The sequence below is a fragment of the Opisthorchis viverrini genome, assembly GCF_000715545.1.
Source record: "Opisthorchis viverrini unplaced genomic scaffold opera_v5_99, whole genome shotgun sequence".
NCBI lineage: Eukaryota > Metazoa > Platyhelminthes > Trematoda > Opisthorchiida > Opisthorchiidae > Opisthorchis > Opisthorchis viverrini.
In genome coordinates, this window is record NW_008751754.1 from 661861 (window position 1) to 684110 (window position 22250).

At 45.0% G+C, this 22250-nt stretch overlaps 2 protein-coding genes across 2 annotated transcripts; one reads left to right on the forward strand and one right to left on the reverse strand.

Moving 5' to 3' along the window:
* Nucleotides 1-5461: 5461 nt before the first annotated feature.
* Nucleotides 5462-18758, reverse strand: T265_05283 (hypothetical protein; the record flags this gene model as incomplete). Its single annotated transcript, XM_009170258.1, has 3 exons — nt 5462-5589; nt 5927-6218; nt 17973-18758. 3 exons carry the CDS (start codon nt 18756-18758, stop codon nt 5462-5464), a joined length of 1206 nt encoding a protein of 401 aa, XP_009168522.1.
* T265_05282 (hypothetical protein) lies at nt 16571-17002 on the forward strand (the record flags this gene model as incomplete). Its single annotated transcript, XM_009170257.1, has 1 exon — nt 16571-17002. The coding sequence occupies one exon, from the start codon at nt 16571-16573 to the stop codon at nt 17000-17002; it is 432 nt and encodes a 143-aa protein (XP_009168521.1).
* Nucleotides 18759-22250: the final 3492 nt, after the last annotated feature.

Below are 22250 nucleotides of genomic sequence, written 5' to 3' on the forward strand. Positions count from 1 at the left end.
CTTGATTCCATTTCACCCACTGTGCATGTAGAAACGGGCTGAGTTCTACTCACCCGAGCGGAGGGTGACATGTTTGATTCGCATCATGCGCCAGGCTTGTGATGCAATCATACAAAACTACTTGCTTTTCGCCAAAAAGATCGATGTCTTGCATCATTCCAAAGCAGGAAAGAGTGATCAGAAGACGGTAAACACACATTGTAAGTTACGAGCACACACTGCACTGTTTAAAACAACGAAATTGCCAGAACACAGTGTTTATTACCAAGAGAAAGATAATGCTTGCAAGAAAATGTCATACTCGAAGCAAAGAGCAGCCATTATTTAATCCTACTTGAATAAAGACGTAAGAAGCTTCACGTAATTCAAGGAGAACTGGCGGTAAGCTCGTCGTATGGCCGTTTTTAAATTCTATCTTTACGGTTGTTGAGGGCTCGATCTCCAACCAAGCAATATTTCGGAGGGAGAAAGACAGTATTAGTGAACATTATTGGCTCCATTTTTTGACAGTTCACATCTATCCACATACAAATGACAAGTGTCCATCACGTGGAGACACACTGTACTTTCTCGATAAGTTTTTCCCGCCTGGTGGGACAAAGCTCACTGTCCTCTCTTCGAATGGACTGTACGTTTCTAACTGCCACGAGAATTTCAAATTTCCTAGGAGAATTTAGGAACTATTCCCTGTTCCAGGGTTCTAACGTGACCACTAATTGGTGGTTCAGAGGAATTGGTTAATTGACATGTTCGAAATTTTTTGAAACAGTCTGTTTCACTTTATTTTGACGTGTATTGTCGACAGTATTTTTAGGCCCGAAAAATGAATGACTCGATTTTGCCAAGAAATATGTAATTATAAATAATAGGGTCATTCAAAAGTGTCTCGATGGTGATTCGGTCGGGCTCTGCCGGGTGGGGCCAGTTCTACCAAAAGATACAGACAAAAACATTTCGCAGAAAAGGCCTTGGTTAAAGTCAGGACCAGAAAAGGCTGAAGTACTGCTAAACTGTGTACTGATAATGGGTTTGCAAATCAAGCCCCAAAACCACAGCAAACTACAAGCACGCGAAGCTACGGGCGCACGAACTTCAAGGTGTCGAATGTTATACAGTCAAGTTTACCAAAAAAGGTTGACGGAAACTCGGGGACTGTGCCTACCTGATGAGCCCTAAGAAGGGCGAAACCGGTCGTGGGCTGTCGAAGTTTTCAGCAACCTTGTGGGTAGTGTCCTTTATGAAGAATGGAAGCCCTTTTTCTAAACTGATTCTTTGTAAAAATTGATTCCGCTCAATACGGAATGTACGTTAACACAGCATTCGTTGTGGGTTATCTGTTCTTAGTCACGTAGAAGGACAATAAGTGAACTATTTTCAACACAGACCCAGGGGGTGAAGAGTAGTAGGGAGAGAGCGGTGATAACGAGACTCGGTAGAGATCTGTGCAACCCAGCGACGTGGTTCCAGGACCCTTTTGTAATTAAATCAGAGCTCATTTTCGGTCTTTAGAGCAGTGTCAGAATAGAGTGCCCATGAGGCGATAGATTAGCACAAAAGCGCAAGTCTTCTTTCTTTCTAAAACAGTCTCTGAGTTGATTCTTATCCAACATTTATGTGGTAACCGTCAAGCGCCATTACATTGAGAGTGTCAATGGAAATTCCAGTAGATCACAATCAGCTCTATTTTTTACACTACCGATATGAATGGAGTTGACGAAAACCTGCTTCCCTCTTTAGAATCCCTTCATTTGAGAAGGGACTAGGCTAGAGTAGACAGAAGTTGGCAGCATGTTAGCCGACTATCAATGACATTATAGAAATCACCAGCTAAAAAGCCGCCACAAACTTGGAAACTAACAGAAAGACCGGAGCTACTGTTTTGCACTCTCAGGACTGATTTAAGAGGCCCAATCTGCCTTGCAGATTAATGAATTATAGAAAGTGGTCAAGTGGGAGAGAGTAATCATGGTATTCACAAGAACTCAAGTCTCGTTTCATAGTCACGGACCTCGTAATAAGAGTATGAAGCCATCCGTTTCACAACCATTATCTCATTCTTGATTGGTGCAGCTGAATGATTTTCAGTCAGTAGGTGGTAAACTTCATCAGAAACCAGACCTAGAATTTACCATTGGCGTATAAATAACAAGAAGTGAGAAATGGTCACACTAGAACTACAAGGTCATCCCACATCTCACCGCGAGATTTTGATGTGTGGAAAACAGGTTGATTGATAACAATCTTGCTGAAAACTCTTCGACAGCCCACGGACGCTCTCGCCCTTCTTGGGGCTCATCCCAGAGTTTCTGTCAACCTTATGTTCTACTCGAACCCAAGTTGAAACGGTTTCGACAAATGCATTCACTCGAAGAGTTTTCAGAAACCTTATGAGTAGTTTCCTTTGTGAAAATTTATTGCGATATCTCGAATATCGTACCAACTGAAACAAAAGGTGGCATTTGTGTAGCACATTCGGTTGAATAATAACATAAACGAGAGATTCACTTGAGCTTTCTGTGAAAACCAAACTGATTTGCAAATGAGTGTATTTGTCGAGGTTGATTGATGCCTATCCATTCCCGTCTCAGGAGAGCCAAGCTAGTTTTTGGGGCCACAGACGCATGCACCTTGGTACAATTGCCTTGTTATTATGCCCTAAGGGATACCGGTCATGTGGAGATCAAGGTTACAAGTTCGCTGAAGATTGGAGGTGAACGGCGTTGATGGTGAAACAGTGTTTCTCGCAATTTCATCACAGTTTGACTGTATCTGAAGGGATTAAAATCCATGAGTGAAAGTTTAACAGTTCTACAAATTACATATGAATAACATGCTCATGTTCGTCGGTTTCTGATAAGCAACCGACACAAGATGACAAGTCCCGATTTGGTTTAAATACGCAGAACCTGTGTGCACACCAGCTAGGGTCACATCAACTCTGACATCTAAAATTCATTGCGTGGTGAGGTAGTCCAAAGCAAGCATAGAGAAGCACCTCATCCGAAGATCTGTTGTCATTTCTTGTTCAGTTTACAGCCCTATGGACGGCTGCTGCTTGGCAGCTACAACCAATGTACGACAAGTACGAGGTTTTTACAACTGACAATGATGAGGATGGAACATGGTAAGCAGCAGAGTAAGGCATAAGAGGACTGTTGTGAAACGCTTAACAAAAAAGCGGAGTTTTCACTCCTTGTAACTGTGACAAGGGATCGAAATAACTTCCGGGGAGTATCGATTGAGGCTCCTATTGGATTTTCGTAGTCTGGAGACCGTCCATTAGATTGGACCACGGACCAACCACAGAAGTAAACTTAGTTCATGTACTCCTCAGAAGAAGCCTAAAGTTTATCAACAAGGTATTGCTTAATGCTGCCCTTTGCAAGGTCTAAAGACTGCCGATGGAGACTACAAACCATTATTTTGCATTCATTCGCGGAATAACTCGTCCTCTACGCAGTCAGGACTGCAGTACGGGAAGGGCTACATCGGTCGCGCCCAGTCACATCCACCGTGACCATGTATTGTGATGCACTTGACATCGATCGTTTCAAAAAGCAATTTGGCTCGTGTGACATTCTAGAATGAGTCAGTGCTGTCTGGGGTTACGCAAAAACAACTTTATGGCACAACAGCTTCGGCTAACAGGATAACAAAACCGCTTTTTTGTTGCTTAACATCATGTCAGAGCTGCAAAATCTTGATAACGAAGCTATGTGACCTTTGTTACGGTCAACAAACCGCACATCGATTCCTATGGGTGGCACAAATTTTTACTTTCACAATATTGCAGAATGGATAAGATGGATGCCTACGAAACCATAGAAATTTGACGATCTAGCCATATATGTTGAGTTCCATTCCGGAGAGAAGATGAAACGGAAACAAATTGAGTAGTAGTATTGCCTGCAAATCTTTGTAAGGGCATGAAGCAAAAGGTGGGGTTTGTTCGAACTAGTTGTTGGTTAAGTTAGGACAGTTGGACTACTGTGGACAGCCAGATTGCCATTGTTCGTCTAACACGTCATCGATCCTCAACAAGGGTTTGGCTGTTAACGAGCAGTGATCTTGAATTTAAACAGACAGTTACGGTGTAGTTGTAGCTGGATTCTGAGCACTCCAGCCATGCGAAGATTTCCCACTGTGACCGATCTAACCAATATCCACCTAGTGAGTTCTGATGAGGAAAAAGGCTTCGCATGACTGAGGTTCTGGGGGTCTTACCATCGTCAGTGCGAAGGAACGACACCTTCAGCAGGTATTCATTAAACTAGATCATCACCTGGAGTACGCCAAATAACTTGCACTTGAAACTCGGGACGAAGGAGACTGATAAGGTGAAGCGGTTAATCCGAAAGTAGAAGTGACTAACTTGGACATTTGAAGTTAAAGAAAAAGAATGAAAGAAGAATACCGGTAGCGACGTGTAGATACAATGAAAACTGCAAGTTATGCAGAGGGACAGAGAGTAGTAAAACACTGTATTCGTAGAACTGTCAGTGACTGTTTCAAAAGGACCGCAGCATTTCGGGGCGATTCTCTAAACCTGCTCGAAAAGACACGTGAAGCTCGTATGACATCCTACAACTACACTGAAGATACTTTTATTTACTGAGTTTGCCGCACCGCGATGTTAGGGGACCAAAAACCGAAAGCAAACACAGGATATCATTACTGTACTATAACAGAACAGGGTGAATGATCAACAGAATCGGCTGACACGAGATGAACGATGAATGCACTTCAATATTGTCAGTTTGACTTCTATGCTCAGCTGGATCAACGTGAGTTGCATGACAGCCACTACTACCCGAAGGGAAATGATACTGGAAGAAAAGTATGATTTATCCTGAAAGACGCAATCCACTATACGTTGGCTTCAGAGTGAGGCTCGTCAGTTGGATGCCGCAGGAAAGGCCGTTGAGATGCAGGCCATTGTCTCAAAACTATGTGGCTACCGAGCTCACCCGTGTGCAAGGGAGTGTTTCGCTTGAGTGAGCCTGAGTCGAATGTGTTAGGAGTTACACTAATTAAGAATACACAGATGTTTGCTTCCGAATTTTCACGATCGTCACATACCTTTTGGATGGTTATTTGACTACATATAAGGGGCACGTACCAATCGAAATAAAGCCCTAATCGAATGCGCGTCGGGTTTGTTCGAGTCGTTGTGAGAAGTGCATATCAGACTCCCAGTGATACCAAAGCATGCCGGGCAATCTTCGGAACTAACTTACCCACAATAGTTATTGTTACTTACATTTGTATACCGGAAGACAGCCCGTCTGACAGAGTCCCCCGTTAAGGTTTGTCGAATTACCCAGGTCATTCGAGATAATTCACTTTTGGCTGAATCCTAAAGGAGATCAGCCAGGAGCAGTCAACGGTTTTTACCGGCGCCAACAAAATGGGAATGAGGCGAAAATCTGGCGGCATCAAGTATTCGATTTTGTGTTTCTGTTTAAAACAATCGGACAACCAATTTGATGATACCTGAGGAACATTGTCTAAGTTGCACTGTCCTCTGGTTCAGCGCCGTATTCCAAAAGGCAACACAAGCGTTAAAAAGAATGCACAGAAGCGCGCATACTGGAAAACCAAAATAAAGGGAACAAAGGCCACAAAAATTGTCAGCGCATGTAAGCCGCGTGGGAGTTGAGGAGAAAATGAAAGACCATAAAGTTGGGACGGTGGTGGACCGGGTATGAAGCACTTGACCACCGTTCACGGTCTTGTTCCCGTTTCTGGAGGCTAAGAAGTCGAGAATCAGCTCTTTAAGAGGGTACAATGAGATGGTTGTGATAGATAGGAGTATAAAAAATAATGAGCTCAGAGACCGTCGGTGGAAATGTGAACAATGCTAATCGGAGTTCGTACATCTTGACGGGTGTCGATCAGTGTTGCCTAAGAGAGCAAACGTCCTAACCTGTTGACTGTCTGTATGAAGACATCTTTGGCACGAGCAGCACCTGAGCCAGCAGACGAAATAGGAGACTAATGTTCACATCCATACTACCACCGGTCACCAGGCGACATTGGGAAGCATTCTCTAATGGGAGGGGGCGAACTGCAGTATCATCTCCAGATGTTGTGCTTATCGTATCCCAGGAGTCGGCGAATCGGCTGTTCAAATTTGAATGACATGGTACATCCGTCGAGTGACGTGGGGAAAGGTTCAGTGGGGCGTTGTCCCTGGTGGAATCCTTTGGCACAATAACCTGTAAGGACGAGAAAGAATAAAGTCATTCAGCGTTGCAGGCAATGTTCACCACAGTGATGCTAACAAGTAGACAGCTCCATAGTCTGTGTGCGATACCCTTATAGACACTACGGGTGTGTGAAAAACAGAGAAGGGCGACACAGACAGTACCAGGCACTGTTAGAAGCGTATGGAGGGTAGGTTATTGGAGACAGTCAAACCAACACTGGACCGGAATCTAGCCAAGCACTGTCAAGCCTCCGCAAGGCCAGTTGGGTTTGTGTGCATGAATATTGTCAGACCACAAAACAACAGTTATCTTCCGTGCGAGTGAAATAGGACGAGCTTCATACAGCGACGAAGTATGCGTTCGGAATATGATCGTACGATCATTACGCAGTGGAATGCGTGATACGAACAGACATTTCAAGTTACATTGCTGGGATATGGTACGAGGTATGAGGTTAGAAAGTCAGTTTAAAGATGGAGACGTAATATTCACTCTCAAGAGACAGACAAGTATAAGATACGTGCATTTTGAGATGAATCTATTGGATGTTCAGCATCACACCAGATGTTTGTATACGGCATGTAAAACTTTGTACCAAGAAATATGGGGATGCCACAAATTGGTTGGCGTATGTTGACAGCCACGCAAACCCCACTTAATCAGGACTACGTTGCACTGAACGACGGTTTCATGCAGATGCACCGAAACCCAACGGTAGATACATGTCGGTTCTTTTATTGGACAATTTCGAACAAGTCACTGGAGCAAAAGCCACAATCGAATGCAGCCAGATAGGCAACGGTCAATGCTCAATGCAAGAACAATTTGCTAATGGCAACCTTGCAGCTACTTTTCTATTGCAAGGCAAACATCTTGATATGGTGTTTATTAGGCCAAATGGGTTAAATAGGAGAGGATAGAGTTCAGCGCAGACGGCAAAACACAGCCGTTATCCCGATCTGAGGTTGTCTAGAAACGCAGAAAATAGCCACCAACATCGACTAAGTGTGCGGTACAGTCGTTATCACTAGCAGACAAAAGTATGATTGGGAGGAGGTAGGATCGAGGGCGAAGCAACAAAACAAGTTACGAGAGTAACGATTACGTTGACTGCAGATGCAAGCAATCAACCTCTATGTCTAACAAAAGACTTCTCAAGTCCGGAACACTATTAACCAGTCAAATGAGAAGTTGTCCAGTAATTACCCACTGCCAACCAGTGGATACTCAAACCGGCAAGCAAACCAAGTAGAGGTGGATCCTGGCGCTAACTAGCAACCATTTGTAGAACATGGTTACCCCAGGGATCCAGACTTCCGGTTGCTGTTGATAGGATACTGGCACAACCATCGACCCATTCGCTACAAGCCCTAACAACGCACCAATGATATCACCTCAATTGGTGATGAAACGTTTGCGATCAAACTACCTAGATCAGCGAACAAACCAACGACGGCAAATATTACCGAAACGTGCACAGAGATATGGAGTCACATGACTGATGCAATGTGAATAACTAATCCAGTTCATTTCAGCCCGATTATCCAGCCATAAACTACGGGCTCAGGGGACTTTGATGTCAGATGCCATACTTTGACCCCTCGATTACAGAGAGGATAAGGAGAGGACAACCACACGCTGGAGGGAAGAATTATTAAGGAGTTGATTGTTTTCTGATGAAGTGGGAGTCGGGACGATTACATGTTGAAGAACAGAGCAAAAAGTGACGCAGAGAAACTGTTTAGGAAGAATTTTTAGTGTATCTAAAAATCACTTTATTGATCTTATCCCCAAGATGCGGAAATTCAACAATAGCTCGTAATTTATAAAGGACAAGATCATCCCATGGCTAGCCATACAAGTAGGCATAACGGTCGTCATAAGGAGACTTTTTGATTCTACTTCAAGGACAAAGCAGTTATGAATTACAGAATACAGAATATGGCTGCTGGAACAACGATAATCCTGAAAACAACAAGTTGAAGGAGAAAAAAGAACCAATGTTCCTGAGCCTTTTTTGCACGGTGAGGTGGAAGTCAAACTGGGTCAACAGATCGAAGAAGACAGTGTCATTCATGGAGGGAGCCGTCATAAAACCGGGGAGAACAGTTACATTGATGCCTTGGCAATCAGGTAAGATTTAGTTAACACAGTCATTGTTACTTATAGCTCAGAACCACCTGGGTCACGTGACCTGATAGACGAATTGTCAACTATAACATGAACTACCGGCCCCCACCATATAACGACTAGCTGTATTGATCCAATGTGTATTGAGCAAGCCTGTCTGTTAGGCGCGAACCAAATGCCGCTAGTTAGGCTGAATATATCTTGTGATCCACTAAACCAACCACTGAACGCATTCTTGCCCCTAAATACTAATTTTGGGACTATATGGCATAATCGGTTATCAGTAAACGGAACAGTGTTTCGAGCTGCCGCAGTTACGTCTACCGGCAACCAATAGATTGGGGGAAATATGTAGTGTTGAAGGTGACAGCTAGAGTTGAACCGTGGCTACAACTGTTGTCATGGGTGTTGTAAGATCCTTTGGAGATACACAAATTACTTCACCCTCTAATACCTCCCCTTGGATCAACGCAATTATAGTCGGAAAAAGTATTCTTTATAGCCTGGTTGAATATCGTAGGAGTAAAGCTTAGGTTAAAAGAGAATGACGCTAACCAGTTGCTCTGACGTCTGTGCATAACCCTGGTTTTCGGATAGCACATTTCACAGGAATCACTCAGCTGTAACACCCTTCCAGAGACCAGCCACCATGCCACCTGAAGGGAGCTCAAGGTCTGAGATACTGTCAGGTTACGCAAACCTAGACAGGAGCAGTCGAGATGCTGCGGTTGGATTCGGTCAGTAAGTTGGCGCCTTAATCACTGAGTTATCACTCACATGAAAGTGAAATACGGATGGACAGCTAACAGTGGGAGGCCCTCGTAAAAGCGCAATACATACAAGGATAACATCTGGAAACATAGATGCCAGGGAAGACTGAGGAGCGTTCGAAGACATGTGGGTTGTAAGAGTGTGAGACCACAGAGAGATAAGCCGTTCCAGAGCCAGGCTATTCTGGTGGTGGGGGGGGGAGGGTTGCAACACGGGACTGAAACCTAGCCAGGATGGATGGAATTGAATGGGTGGATGGTATGGCTCGAAGACTGGGGTACAGAAATAGAGGACGCGAGTCCTGAAGAAAATTAACCGTGCTGGTGTTGTCAGGAAAAAGTACGAGGAGCCGCGCCTTAGCGGTGACAGAGATTTACCAGCTTACCGGCCAGAAACAGTGTGCCAATGAGGCGCGCAAACAGGGGAAACGAAGACCAAGAAGATCCACTTCAACCATGATAACACCATTGCCAAGTGGGACGATTATGACATCACAAATTCAGCAAACATGAAGCTCGAACTAGAAAGGTAAGAGTCCTGGAAGCATGATTTGCAAGAAGTTTGACGTGGGTGGACTGAGAAAGATTGTTAATAGACGTGAGACGACAAGAGATGAGCAAGGAGAGTTCAATCGAAAGGTTACAGCTGTGCAGGGAACGATGATGACGGATACATCAGATTTTGACAACTGAGCGTATTTCTAGTGGACATGTCGAGAATTTGGGTAACATCAGTGTTCGGTATTGTAATGGGTTGATCACGGTCGTTGCGTTGTTGTTGGAACGGTAGAATGAAGGGTGATGACTGCCATCGTCTGCAAGGGTGTGAATACAGGAATAAACAGACGACAGTACACTGGTCCTTGAGGAAATCTTGCGGTGATGTCCTGGGTCTGAAACAAAGCCATCAAGGCGCACTGGAATCTAGCAACTTTTAATCCAGTTAGTCGAGCTAATTTGCTAACCATACACGAAGGAGCTTGGCGAGGAGATTCGTATGTTAGATACAATCCAATGCTTTGGAAATGTCACCAGAAACCAGCTCCGTTTTACTAAATGAGTCGGGAGAGGGTAACCAAGCACATGGTTCAGTATGTTGGCAGTGGAGTGGTGGGGTCTGAACACCATACTGATGATGACGCATGAGGGCACTGTCCTCAACGTGGCACACAAGTTGCGTGGAAAGAATGAACTCCATAACTTTGGATAGAATAAGGGAAATGAAAATCGGACGACCACTGTTGGGGTCAAACGGGGGGCCAGGCTTGGGGGGGAACAGGATATGTGAATTCTTCCAGGATTACGAGGGTTGCAACACGGGACTGAAACCTAGCCAGGATGGATGGAATTGAATGGGTGGATGGTATGGCTCGAAGACTGGGGTACAGAAATAGAGGACGCGAGTCCTGAAGAAAATTAACCGTGCTGGTGTTGTCAGGAAAAAGTACGAGGAGCCGCGCCTTAGCGGTGACAGAGATTTACCAGCTTACCGGCCAGAAACAGTGTGCCAATGAGGCGCGCAAACAGGGGAAACGAAGACCAAGAAGATCCACTTCAACCATGATAACACCATTGCCAAGTGGGACGATTATGACATCACAAATTCAGCAAACATGAAGCTCGAACTAGAAAGGTAAGAGTCCTGGAAGCATGATTTGCAAGAAGTTTGACGTGGGTGGACTGAGAAAGATTGTTAATAGACGTGAGACGACAAGAGATGAGCAAGGAGAGTTCAATCGAAAGGTTACAGCTGTGCAGGGAACGATGATGACGGATACATCAGATTTTGACAACTGAGCGTATTTCTAGTGGACATGTCGAGAATTTGGGTAACATCAGTGTTCGGTATTGTAATGGGTTGATCACGGTCGTTGCGTTGTTGTTGGAACGGTAGAATGAAGGGTGATGACTGCCATCGTCTGCAAGGGTGTGAATACAGGAATAAACAGACGACAGTACACTGGTCCTTGAGGAAATCTTGCGGTGATGTCCTGGGTCTGAAACAAAGCCATCAAGGCGCACTGGAATCTAGCAACTTTTAATCCAGTTAGTCGAGCTAATTTGCTAACCATACACGAAGGAGCTTGGCGAGGAGATTCGTATGTTAGATACAATCCAATGCTTTGGAAATGTCACCAGAAACCAGCTCCGTTTTACTAAATGAGTCGGGAGAGGGTAACCAAGCACATGGTTCAGTATGTTGGCAGTGGAGTGGTGGGGTCTGAACACCATACTGATGATGACGCATGAGGGCACTGTCCTCAACGTGGCACACAAGTTGCGTGGAAAGAATGAACTCCATAACTTTGGATAGAATAAGGGAAATGAAAATCGGACGACCACTGTTGGGGTCAAACGGGGGGCCAGGCTTGGGGGGGAACAGGATATGTGAATTCTTCCAGGATTACGGAAGGACGTTTGAGGAAATCGAGGTAAAAAATTTGGGATGATCAGGACAGGACACATTTTAGAGCACGGTTTTGAGGATATCAAGATACCGAACTCAGGTGGAGAGCGGCGAACATTTCCCGTCGAGTCAATGGAAAGTGGGGTGGTGAGGAAGGATAAGCAGATAAAGAGTTTGGAAGTGTAGATGGATCGTTCTCTATTGAGAATTTTGGATTGCAATAAGCCGTGAACATGGAGGGGCAAGGGGAGAGCCGAGCGTTACGACTGGTTGATTTGGTTACATTCCAGAACGATCGACCTCGTGTTCGATAGTTGATCTACCTTCTGACTAACTAAAACCTACTTGATTCTATTGACTAAAGCTGTACAGGAGTTACGGGGGGAGGGTAGATCAGTCAACGGTTGCTGATGGGGCGAGATGGCCCAAGTGGTAAGAGCGCGAATGTACTGACCGGAAGGTCCGTGGTCCGAATCCGACCTCCCCCTCTCGACTTCCCCTGTCTAGGCTTGGGCAACTTGGCAGTATCCCAGCCCTCGTGCTTCCTTCGGGTGGCATGGCAGCTAGGCACCGAAAAGGTGCTACAGCTGAACGCTTTCTTTTTTCTTTCACTACTGTCTCCACACCGAGATCGTCGCACGCACGGAGATGTGCGAGGTCAAGCTAGTGGGTGGACGCTTGTTTTTCAAGCTTAAAAAAGGGAGTCAACTGAATTGAACAAACTATACCGAATATCCGTGACTGTCTGAGCAAAAAATGAAGGCATATTGGACGAAGAACTTTCCCGAGAATGGAAACTAAAAATTGGCAATTTCCTAGCCGACAGAAGAGCGCTGCCAGAAAATACGGTGAGAGGGCGATGTCTGGTTTCACGGATGAAAATAGGCGGCTACGCGCGAGAAGGAAATGATCAAACCAAGCAGAGTGGGAAACATCATGAGTAAATCTGTGGTTCGAGGAGTGTCACCGTCACCCTCAATTTGCGATCAACAATAGAATACAGACGATGTCTTGCCGTTCGGTGATCGACAAAGATGACATGGGTCAGACTGAACCTGAGCGAGCGAAATTGGAATTCAGTTGTATGTGTGTGTGCTGGGAGTGGAGGACTTTGAGACAGGCAAACAGGACTGGGCATAGGTGCAAACTTTACCCTTAAACTGGGAGCAGCGGAACAGTAAGTAGCTCAAAAATGGAGTTCGGTCACCAGATCTGGGGATTCAGGTTTAGGTAAGGGACAAAACAGAAAGGGCGAGTGAGAATAAAGCTTGGTGAATCGGGTTAACACTATAGTTTACAACATGCATGTTGCACTGGGGCTGGGAGAAGGCGAAACTGGACGGAGCGGACAGCCATCGTAATTTGTATGTTCATGTTTGTTAAATAAACGAGAGCAGCCGTGTAGCCGTGGTTCGGTTCCGGTTAACCGTTGCCAAGCAACTCGAAGGGAAGTAAGAGGGTACTTCCACTTTGCCCAAGTCCCAACAGGAACATTTGGAAGGCCTGCGATGGGTTACAACAACAGACCTTCCGTTCAGTAGCTTCGCACCGTAACCACTGTGCTCATGGCTGTTTGATGACTGATAGACAGGCACTCAGAGGCTTACCATAAATCGACAAGGCTTCGGACCGCAACGATTAAAACACCATGGCTTCGGATATCCTGTAGCACAGACTTTGTTAGAGCAGTTATTATGGGATGAAGATTGACCGTTCGTTCGGGATGGATTTGTGGTCAAATTTTCTTCCAAACATGTCGTAAAACAGAATATTGAAACCAAGGAACACATATAAGTAGCCCGCTGCTCAAACACCTGAAAATGTGAAACGGCGGTTGACACAAATCCGTTCAAACCGGAATCCCGATAGTCGGGGTTCGGTAACTGGGAGATTGAGGTTCAGCGATGTGCAGTTTTGTGGTGATAGAAATCCAGATGTCAACTCCGGGATTAATGCTCTGCTGACAAAGCCTTTTTGGAAAACCATGGTTATCATGAATTCACCTTGATACGGTTGAACAGTCCCTTTCCCAGACGCAGAAGCACAACTTGAACATGCTGTGACAGAGGATTTCCATGCTATCCTTGACTAAAGCGGACGATAATTTGTCAGTGCTAACAGATCTTGAGAGGGAATGCATTTACATACTCCGGATACCCGGCGATGGAATTATGAGGCAGGGGTCGGTTTTTGTTAGAGTCAAAGTGCACAATCATTCACCAGAGAGGTAGAAGGTATTTTCAACGCAACGGGGCAATAAAAAAGATGGATCGTTTTTGAGTCCCATAATCATTTTCACCTGGTTATTTAGCCACGGAGCATGTGATAAACATACGTTTGTTTCAGCTGATGTAGATTTACTTACCGATACGAAAAACACGCATTGAAGGCAATAACCTATCGACAGCCTTGCGGAATACAGTAGCTGAACAGTTGAGCTGGTATAGTTAAATGGTTTTTCGCGGCGGAAAATACTGCAACACAGTGAGGCAACCGTGATTACGTTTCACTAAGAATATACGTGTCATCCGGAGAATACAGACGAAACCCTTTCCCGTCAACATGAATCACATTCTGCTTATCAGTGTTCCCAAAAAGTAGGCCTTATCGACTTCACTCTCGGGTCCGGGCGGTGTAATTCTATGGGTTTGGAAAAGAGCGCACTGTCTGTTGAACTTCACGAACACAAACATGCAAATTCAATAATTTTTGTTTAGCTGAGTGCATCGGCCAGCTGGTTTGATTCCAAGTCTCCGGTTCTCCTTTTCAAGACATCTCTAGAAAAATACCTTGAGCGTTGTGCAGGGAAATGTTTTGAAACCAATTTCCACCTGTTCATTTTTTTAGCAATCCGTAATTCAATCTCCTAGCTCGTTCTCTTTCAAACGTTGGCAGCGATAAATCATGTGGTGTTTCAAAGCTGACCGAACGACCCCACTAAATCTTGTTTATGTNACATGTAGTATGATGTAAAAAAAACAACCAATAAATCCTGTCAAATTTAAGGGTTTTCATGTTTCGGGGATGAGTACCTTATCCCTTAAATTGACGTGGATATCTGTGCGATCGTGTTAAAAGGGGCACAGTCTTAGGGGGAGCTGTTAGGTATGCGATGTACCATATAACCAAATAGACGCAGTCGATAACCTGATATTGAGTTCATTACATGTCCGCAAATCGGTTCGGTTATCTTTGATCCGGAGCTAGGTTCGAAATACTGTTGAGCCTTGCAAGCTGTGCATCAGTGGAGACCCGCATAGTAGCCGTCCACTCATGGCACAGAAGATGAAGAGCACATATTGTGCCCGCATGGTTTACCTAACGCATTTGTCATAGGAGCAACACGCTACAGTGACCTGATAAAAGAAAACAGTCCGTGGATCTATATGAATAGCTCTTTCGGAAGCTGGGATGGCTGTCCGTCACATACGGGAGCTACAAATAAGAGCTGAACGAAAACCCGTATAAAAACCAGGTGTACGCTTGTTGAGCTTACTACGAGATTAGCACAACAGAGCGAGTTCCTCCAGTTACTGAAATAGTTATGCAGCAACAGGATTGATCAATCACTCAGAGTAAAACTGCGCAATGAACAGACAATAGAGCTGTCTAGTTTGCGACTGAATAGAACTACAACCCCTGGAAAAGACCGCCTGAATTACGGACAATCAGTCGATGTCTAGGCTAGGGATTTCGGTGGTCGACTAGAAATTTGGTTCGATCAATAAGGTTCAAACGATGAAGCAGACAAATTGTAAAGCGCAGAAGTCAGTCAACAAATGACCAGTATCCATATCTTCTGAAAGCCAACCTGGCAACAGACTCTATGCTCGTAATTGTTCCATAAGGTGCGGTTGAGATCATTTAGTTGTGCAGATTGACACAGTTCGGACCCTGATTGTCACTCTTGTTGCGTGTTGCGACGAAATTCAGACGCAGATCGGACAAATAGGTCCAGACGACTCTAGAGAAATGAACACTAGTCGCGATTGAATCCGACCAAGTGAGCGGAAAGGATAAGGATACTTAGAGCCAAGACCAAATAGGATACTTCCCGACAGTCGTGACATGGCACTACTGAACGGCCGCTCTATGGACTAGCAACATCCGAGTCGAGCAATACTGGAAGTGGTATCGGTGGGAACCAATAACCTGAATGCTATGAGGACGAAAAGACAGCGGGTATATGGGAGAGATTTTTTTTGTAATCTGGCGGACTGTTCGCAACAAACAGTCTAAAAACAACAAATTACGGTGACGGTCGCATGCAGAGCAGATGAAACAGTGGAAAAATAGCTAGTTAATGTCATGTTGCTGGGCTATGTAAGTAATATCCTCCTGCGACACGCGAACTCTACTATACGATCCTCCGAGAGGGGCATGGAATGTACAATGAAATAGACGTAATGCACTACTCGTAGGGTTGCTGATAATTCTTCGACAGCCCACGACCGGTTTAGCCCTTCTTGGGTCTCATCGGGTAGGCACATTCCCCGAGTTTCCGTCAACCTTATGTTCTACTTGAATCCAAATTGCACAAAATTAGCGCAGTAAACTCATTGGCAAACAAATTTGGTTTTGCGAAAGACCCACCTCGAACCTAGCTGAATCCCTCGTTTATGATGTCTCTCAGCAACTGAACGTGCTGCACCAGGCCGCCTTATGTTTCAGTTGGTACGATATTCAAACCATCATAAACGAGAGATTCAGCTAGGTTCGAGGTGGGTCCCCCGCAAAACGAAATTTGTTTGCAAATGAGTGTATTCCACAGTGAGATACTTTGAAAGTTCGGAAATATTATATCGGACTGGCGCATCTCTAGGTTAGAAAAAACGGACAACACCGTTTCACCCAGCGGATTTTCACACGTATGAGCAACTACAGTCGTTCAGCGGGTGGAAATGTGAACTACATGCCAGCATCTCGATGTTATTCGAATGGCCTTTAATCATTTTGCGCAACGCATCATTAACACGGATAGTCCCCACCAAAGAAAAAAAACGAAAGTTCGTGGGTTTATGCACATTGTGGGTTTGTTGATAAATTACTTCACAATGAGTCGATCGATTCTGACGGGACGCAAGGATACACAACGTGCACACATGCGCTGCAAACAGGCACAGAGACGCCTACGGATGTGGAAAGGTGACAAACGACGTTCACCTTGTCTACATGTGCAAACAGCTTGGCGCTTAGCTGTTCAGTTTCATCGGGGTCATCCGAATGTAGACCAAATCGAACACATTCATCAGGCTGACAAATTAGCCGTTTTGTTTCGTAGATTTATGCATCATAGTGTTGGATATTCACATGGGCTAAAATCAAAACTAAAAACAGCTGATCAAATTCTGGACGATGACAAACAGTGTGGCAAAGTTCTGGAACATCAAAGGAGGCGCCGGAGACGGCCACCAGAGTTGGGAGGAAGAAGCAGGATAGAGTTATGTGCAAAACTGCAGATGAGATTACCAAGCCAACGTGGGTAGTGCTGTCATCTAGTGTTTACGTCGTCCCACGGCGGCAAAAACTAAACCTGTCAAGCGAAATGCGCCATCAACCAGCCACAAAGGTTGAGTGAATCAGCTCAACAAGAAAATCAAAATTAGGATAATTTGGTGTTTGAAACAGATGCTCCTCCGAGGTGGTTGGGTCCAATTGCTGAGGGAGCCAAGGCCAAGGATAGCAAGACAGGAGGCAATTCAGCGGTAGAATCGAAGAAGACCAAAGTACGAAAGGTCGAAATAACCATGAACGCGGTGTCATGAGACATTGCCACCATGTTTATTGCAGTAATGGCAGACGCATAGTCACAACTCATCTAGTTAGTATACAACTAAACACGAAAGCCATAAAACCTGGATCCCGAAGGCGACAGATAGAGTAAGCAAAGAATAGATTACCGTACAGCTAAGTAAATCAGTCTGAAAAAGCGCAAACATTTTCGGCAAGGTTAGTTAATGTTATATTGTAGTGACAAAGTTATATAATGCCCTACACAGATGTATGCGATGTCCCGGCGAATTGGAGGTTTATTGTTGTGCTTAATAGACCAACGTTAGGTATCCTCTTTGAAGCTGGGTGTGTTAAGATTGTTACGAAGGGGATCATGCAACAGTTCTGGTTAGTTGTTATATTTTCGAACCAGGGATCTCACGGAGGGACATGGACTTAGACATCACGGATGCTTTGGTCAGCGTGAAAGCAGCAGCTTCAACCACCCCGACATTATAAAAGGGACATGATGAGGCGAAATGTGGACTGTGATGCGCTCTGACTCAACGCTGGCAAATTTAGAGTGTCAGAAAAGAATTCACTTCGGCGGTCCAGGAACTACAATAGTGAAGCGGACCATGAGATCTAGGAAACTCCGTAGAACATGCATTAACAAACATTCAAGACAAAGTTCCGGTGAAATGTATGCACACAAAAGACTAAGTCAAAGACTAGCTTGCGTACCTTTAAGGTGTATTGAACGCGCTTGACGCGCATCCAGCTGTAGGAGTTATCTAGCCTCAAGTAGTACGATCCAGCCAAATGCACTTTAAACTTCCCCTTATGTGGTGTGAGGCGAGTGGTAATCCTTTGGATCGGAAGTACCTCCCACAGAGTTGCATCCACGGTGTCCGTAACGCTTCCATTGTCCACTTCAGGCTTGGATGCCTTCCTGGATAAAGGTTCGTGTGTAGAGGGAGTAGAGCTTGACATTTTTCCCCCTCCTTTATTCACATCCAAAGTAAGGGGATTCGATGAAACCGGACACACATCGCATGGTCGGACGAACCAACCAACACCAATATCATGTGACTCGCACAAAACACACCAGCTCAACTCGACACCGACCGGCAGAAATCCAACTGGAATATCACGTTGTCCACCGCGAGCTACCTCAACAACGGAAAATTGTTCAGACGAACCCAACGATTGAGCACTTGCTGACCGTGATAATGCTACACGAATCACAGGGGGCGGTGCGTGAGGCTGTTTGGATTGGTTTATGTGGGAATCTGGAACGGGGCCGGCCCAACAGATTCGGGAAGGACAGCTTGGGTCTCCATCAGGGTCAATCAAACTGCCACCGTAGACCGCTGGCAGAGATTCTGCGTCACAGTGTTGAAGAAGCGTTTCTGGATAGTTCGAGTCCAAAACCTGTTGCATAGAAAGCGAAGAGTAGATAGGGTATCGAAAAAGCGTGGCCAAATCTACTCGGAGATATGTTGCGCTAGCTCGGTTGTTATTAAACATGGAACACGCTCTACATAAATTCTAATAAAAGTTACACACACACACTGACGACATAGGGCACAATCAACATGGGAACGCGGTGATTTGGCCAACAGAAGTTACTGATAAGAGATAAGTATGTATTGAAACAAGTGTCGGTTAGATAACGCTTGCACCTCTACATCATACCAAGCCTTAAGGAATTTGAATACCACACAGCATCCGTGTTCCTAAGAGCTTAAAAATAGAGGCTGAAGTTTAAAAAAGTATGGCTTTGGGTGTGAGTTATGGGAAGGCGTGAAAGGTCCATACTTTGAAGAATAGCATACAAGGACCACACCACCTCCGTTTTGAACCGCATTCAGGTTCCCGACCTCAATAAATTACGCCAAACCGCGAGCACGTCCCAGACTGTGGTGATTTCGATGATTGCAATCACACAACGAGCCTTACCATTAGAATTCGAACACAACTGGGAAGCTGAGCGTTGCACGGCAAAACCGAATCACAGGAAAAAAGACTGATTTTCACTGGATATTGTGAAATATGTGTCTGGTCAGTGCGATGTCTTACAACAGTGGGTGTTCTCACTGATTCTGACACAAACCTGACCAAGCCCAGCAAGCGACGGCAGGCCAGTTGCAAACCAGCATTAGTCTTCAAAATCATCGGCGGGTTAGGTGCCTGGAGCAAAGACGACTACACACCAGCTCAACTCGACACCGACCGGCAGAAATCCAACTGGAATATCACGTTGTCCACCGCGAGCTACCTCAACAACGGAAAATTGTTCAGACGAACCCAACGATTGAGCACTTGCTGACCGTGATAATGCTACACGAATCACAGGGGGCGGTGCGTGAGGCTGTTTGGATTGGTTTATGTGGGAATCTGGAACGGGGCCGGCCCAACAGATTCGGGAAGGACAGCTTGGGTCTCCATCAGGGTCAATCAAACTGCCACCGTAGACGGCTGGCAGAGATTCTGCGTCACAGTGTTGAAGAAGCGTTTCTGGATAGTTCGAGTCCAAAACCTGTTGCATAGAAAGCGAAGAGTAGATAGGGTATCGAAAAAGCGTGGCCAAATCTACTCGGAGATATGTTGCGCTAGCTCGGTTGTTATTAAACATGCAACACGCTCTACATAAATTCTAATAAAAGTTACACACACACACTGACGACATAGGGCACAATCAACATGGGAACGCGGTGATTTGGCCAACAGAAGTTACTGATAAGAGATAAGTATGTATTGAAACAAGTGTCGGTTAGATAACGCTTGCACCTCTACATCATACCAAGCCTTAAGGAATTTGAATACCACACAGCATCCGTGTTCCTAAGAGCTTAAAAATAGAGGCTGAAGTTTAAAAAAGTATGGCTTTGGGTGTGAGTTATGGGAAGGCGTGAAAGGTCCATACTTTGAAGAATAGCATACAAGGACCACACCACCTCCGTTTTGAACCGCATTCAGGTTCCCGACCTCAATAAATTACGCCAAACCGCGAGCACGTCCCAGACTGTGGTGATTTCGATGATTGCAATCACACAACGAGCCTTACCATTAGAATTCGAACACAACTGGGAAGCTGAGCGTTGCACGGCAAAACCGAATCACAGGAAAAAAGACTGATTTTCACTGGATATTGTGAAATATGTGTCTGGTCAGTGCGATGTCTTACAACAGTGGGTGTTCTCACTGATTCTGACACAAACCTGACCAAGCCCAGCAAGCGACGGCAGGCCAGTTGCAAACCAGCATTAGTCTTCAAAATCATCGGCGGGTTAGGTGCCTGGACGCCAAACTGACGTCTATTGGTTACTTTCGGTACGCATTCCCGATACTGCTTGGTGAGCAAGACAACTGAGCTTCCCACGACTTCTGCATATTGAAGCGAACCACAAGATGTATCTCGAATGTTGGGCTAAACGGCGCTTCGTCTATAGCTGATTATATCATGCCACTAGAATATGGGACCCTCAGGCTGACTGTGGACCTTCAATTCGGAAGTGAAACTAGGCCGCAGAGTCTTAATATGCAAGACCAGCATTGGAACAAACTTAACCACAAACAGGATAGTTAACGTAACTGGTACGTTAACACCGAATTAGTTTGTCAATAAGTGTAGTTCTCGATTTGGGTTTGTTGTGGACTACAGTTTTCTTAATGCCTTCTTAATACCGTGAACCCGAGTCTGGATAACTGCTTGATAGCCTGATGCGCTTAGCCACACCAGAAATCCAATGAACCTGCGAATCAGCTGAATCATTGAACAGTGACTCCTACAAGCGTGTCATGTGCGGCCGAAAACGGGTTGCTTATAAAACTCACTTGGAAGGCTCTAGGCGGGCCAAAAATGATACTAAACTAGAACTCATCTGTCGAAGACAAGTGAAGAGCAACCAACCAACGAAAACGGTTATTCCATTGGCAGCTGTGAGATAGTTCTCCTAATGCGGTTCAAGTAGAACATAAGGTTAACGGAAACTCGGCGATTCCGTCTATATGATGACTCCTAAGAAGGGCGAAATCAGTTGTCAGTTAGAGAAGTTTTCAACAACCTTATGAGTAGTGATCGGTTACGTTAAGCTCTCTTTTGTAGTGATCAATAGCTGGAACGCGTACATAACCACTGGCTCCCTAATATGTACGTTTTTAAGGGGCGTAAACAGCAGTGAAAACCGGGTTCAATCTCTGAAAAGTGAACAAGCAAACGTAATCCTTCTTTTCAGAGAGGTTTGGTAAAGAGATATTAAAATAGCGGTCATAATGCTACCTAACCTTGAAGCCAATTGGGCATGTATAATCCGTTCTAATAAAAGCTTCACCATATCGCATCATGAGTTAATAACTTTTCTACCAGATGGGTAATAGAGTAGGCTCCATCTTGATGACAAACAGTTTGATTAGTCAGCTAATCCCAGAGTGACAAAATACTAAACTGCCGCCAATTAGGACTTGTTTCACCCAGTTTGGAAGGCTCATTGCGAAGGTCTGTCAGCTCCAGGGAGGAGACCTATTAGCAGACTGATTTCGAGTAAGTTATCCTCGACGAAGGAATCTGAAGAACGCAAAGAAAACAGCGCAAAGAGTAGACAACGAGTGAGAAAAGATCACAGACTGATTCCAAGATCACTGAAATGGTCGCACAGTATCCCGCCAAAAGATAAGGACTTTCACCCCAAGAACCCTCTTGTGGTTATTTTTCATGGAGAGGAAGTTCAAAGTCAATCCGTTTGCCACAAAACACTAGGCCTTTGGTAGACCCCTTCCTAGGAGGACCAGTTGAATTAGGTAGTATCAGTGGTTTCCGTTTGGAACTTCTTTGAGATTAGTACACTGACTTTATCGAAAGCTGGCTTTGTAGCCCATCATCGAGTTCACGACAATGAAAGTGTTGGTACGAACACAGTCGCCCAATTGGCTTGCGCTGATTGTTCCCGCCTTTTTCCGACGAAGATTGGCCTGAGTCAACACCGCCGGCACGCACACCCCACCCAGCATAATGCAGAT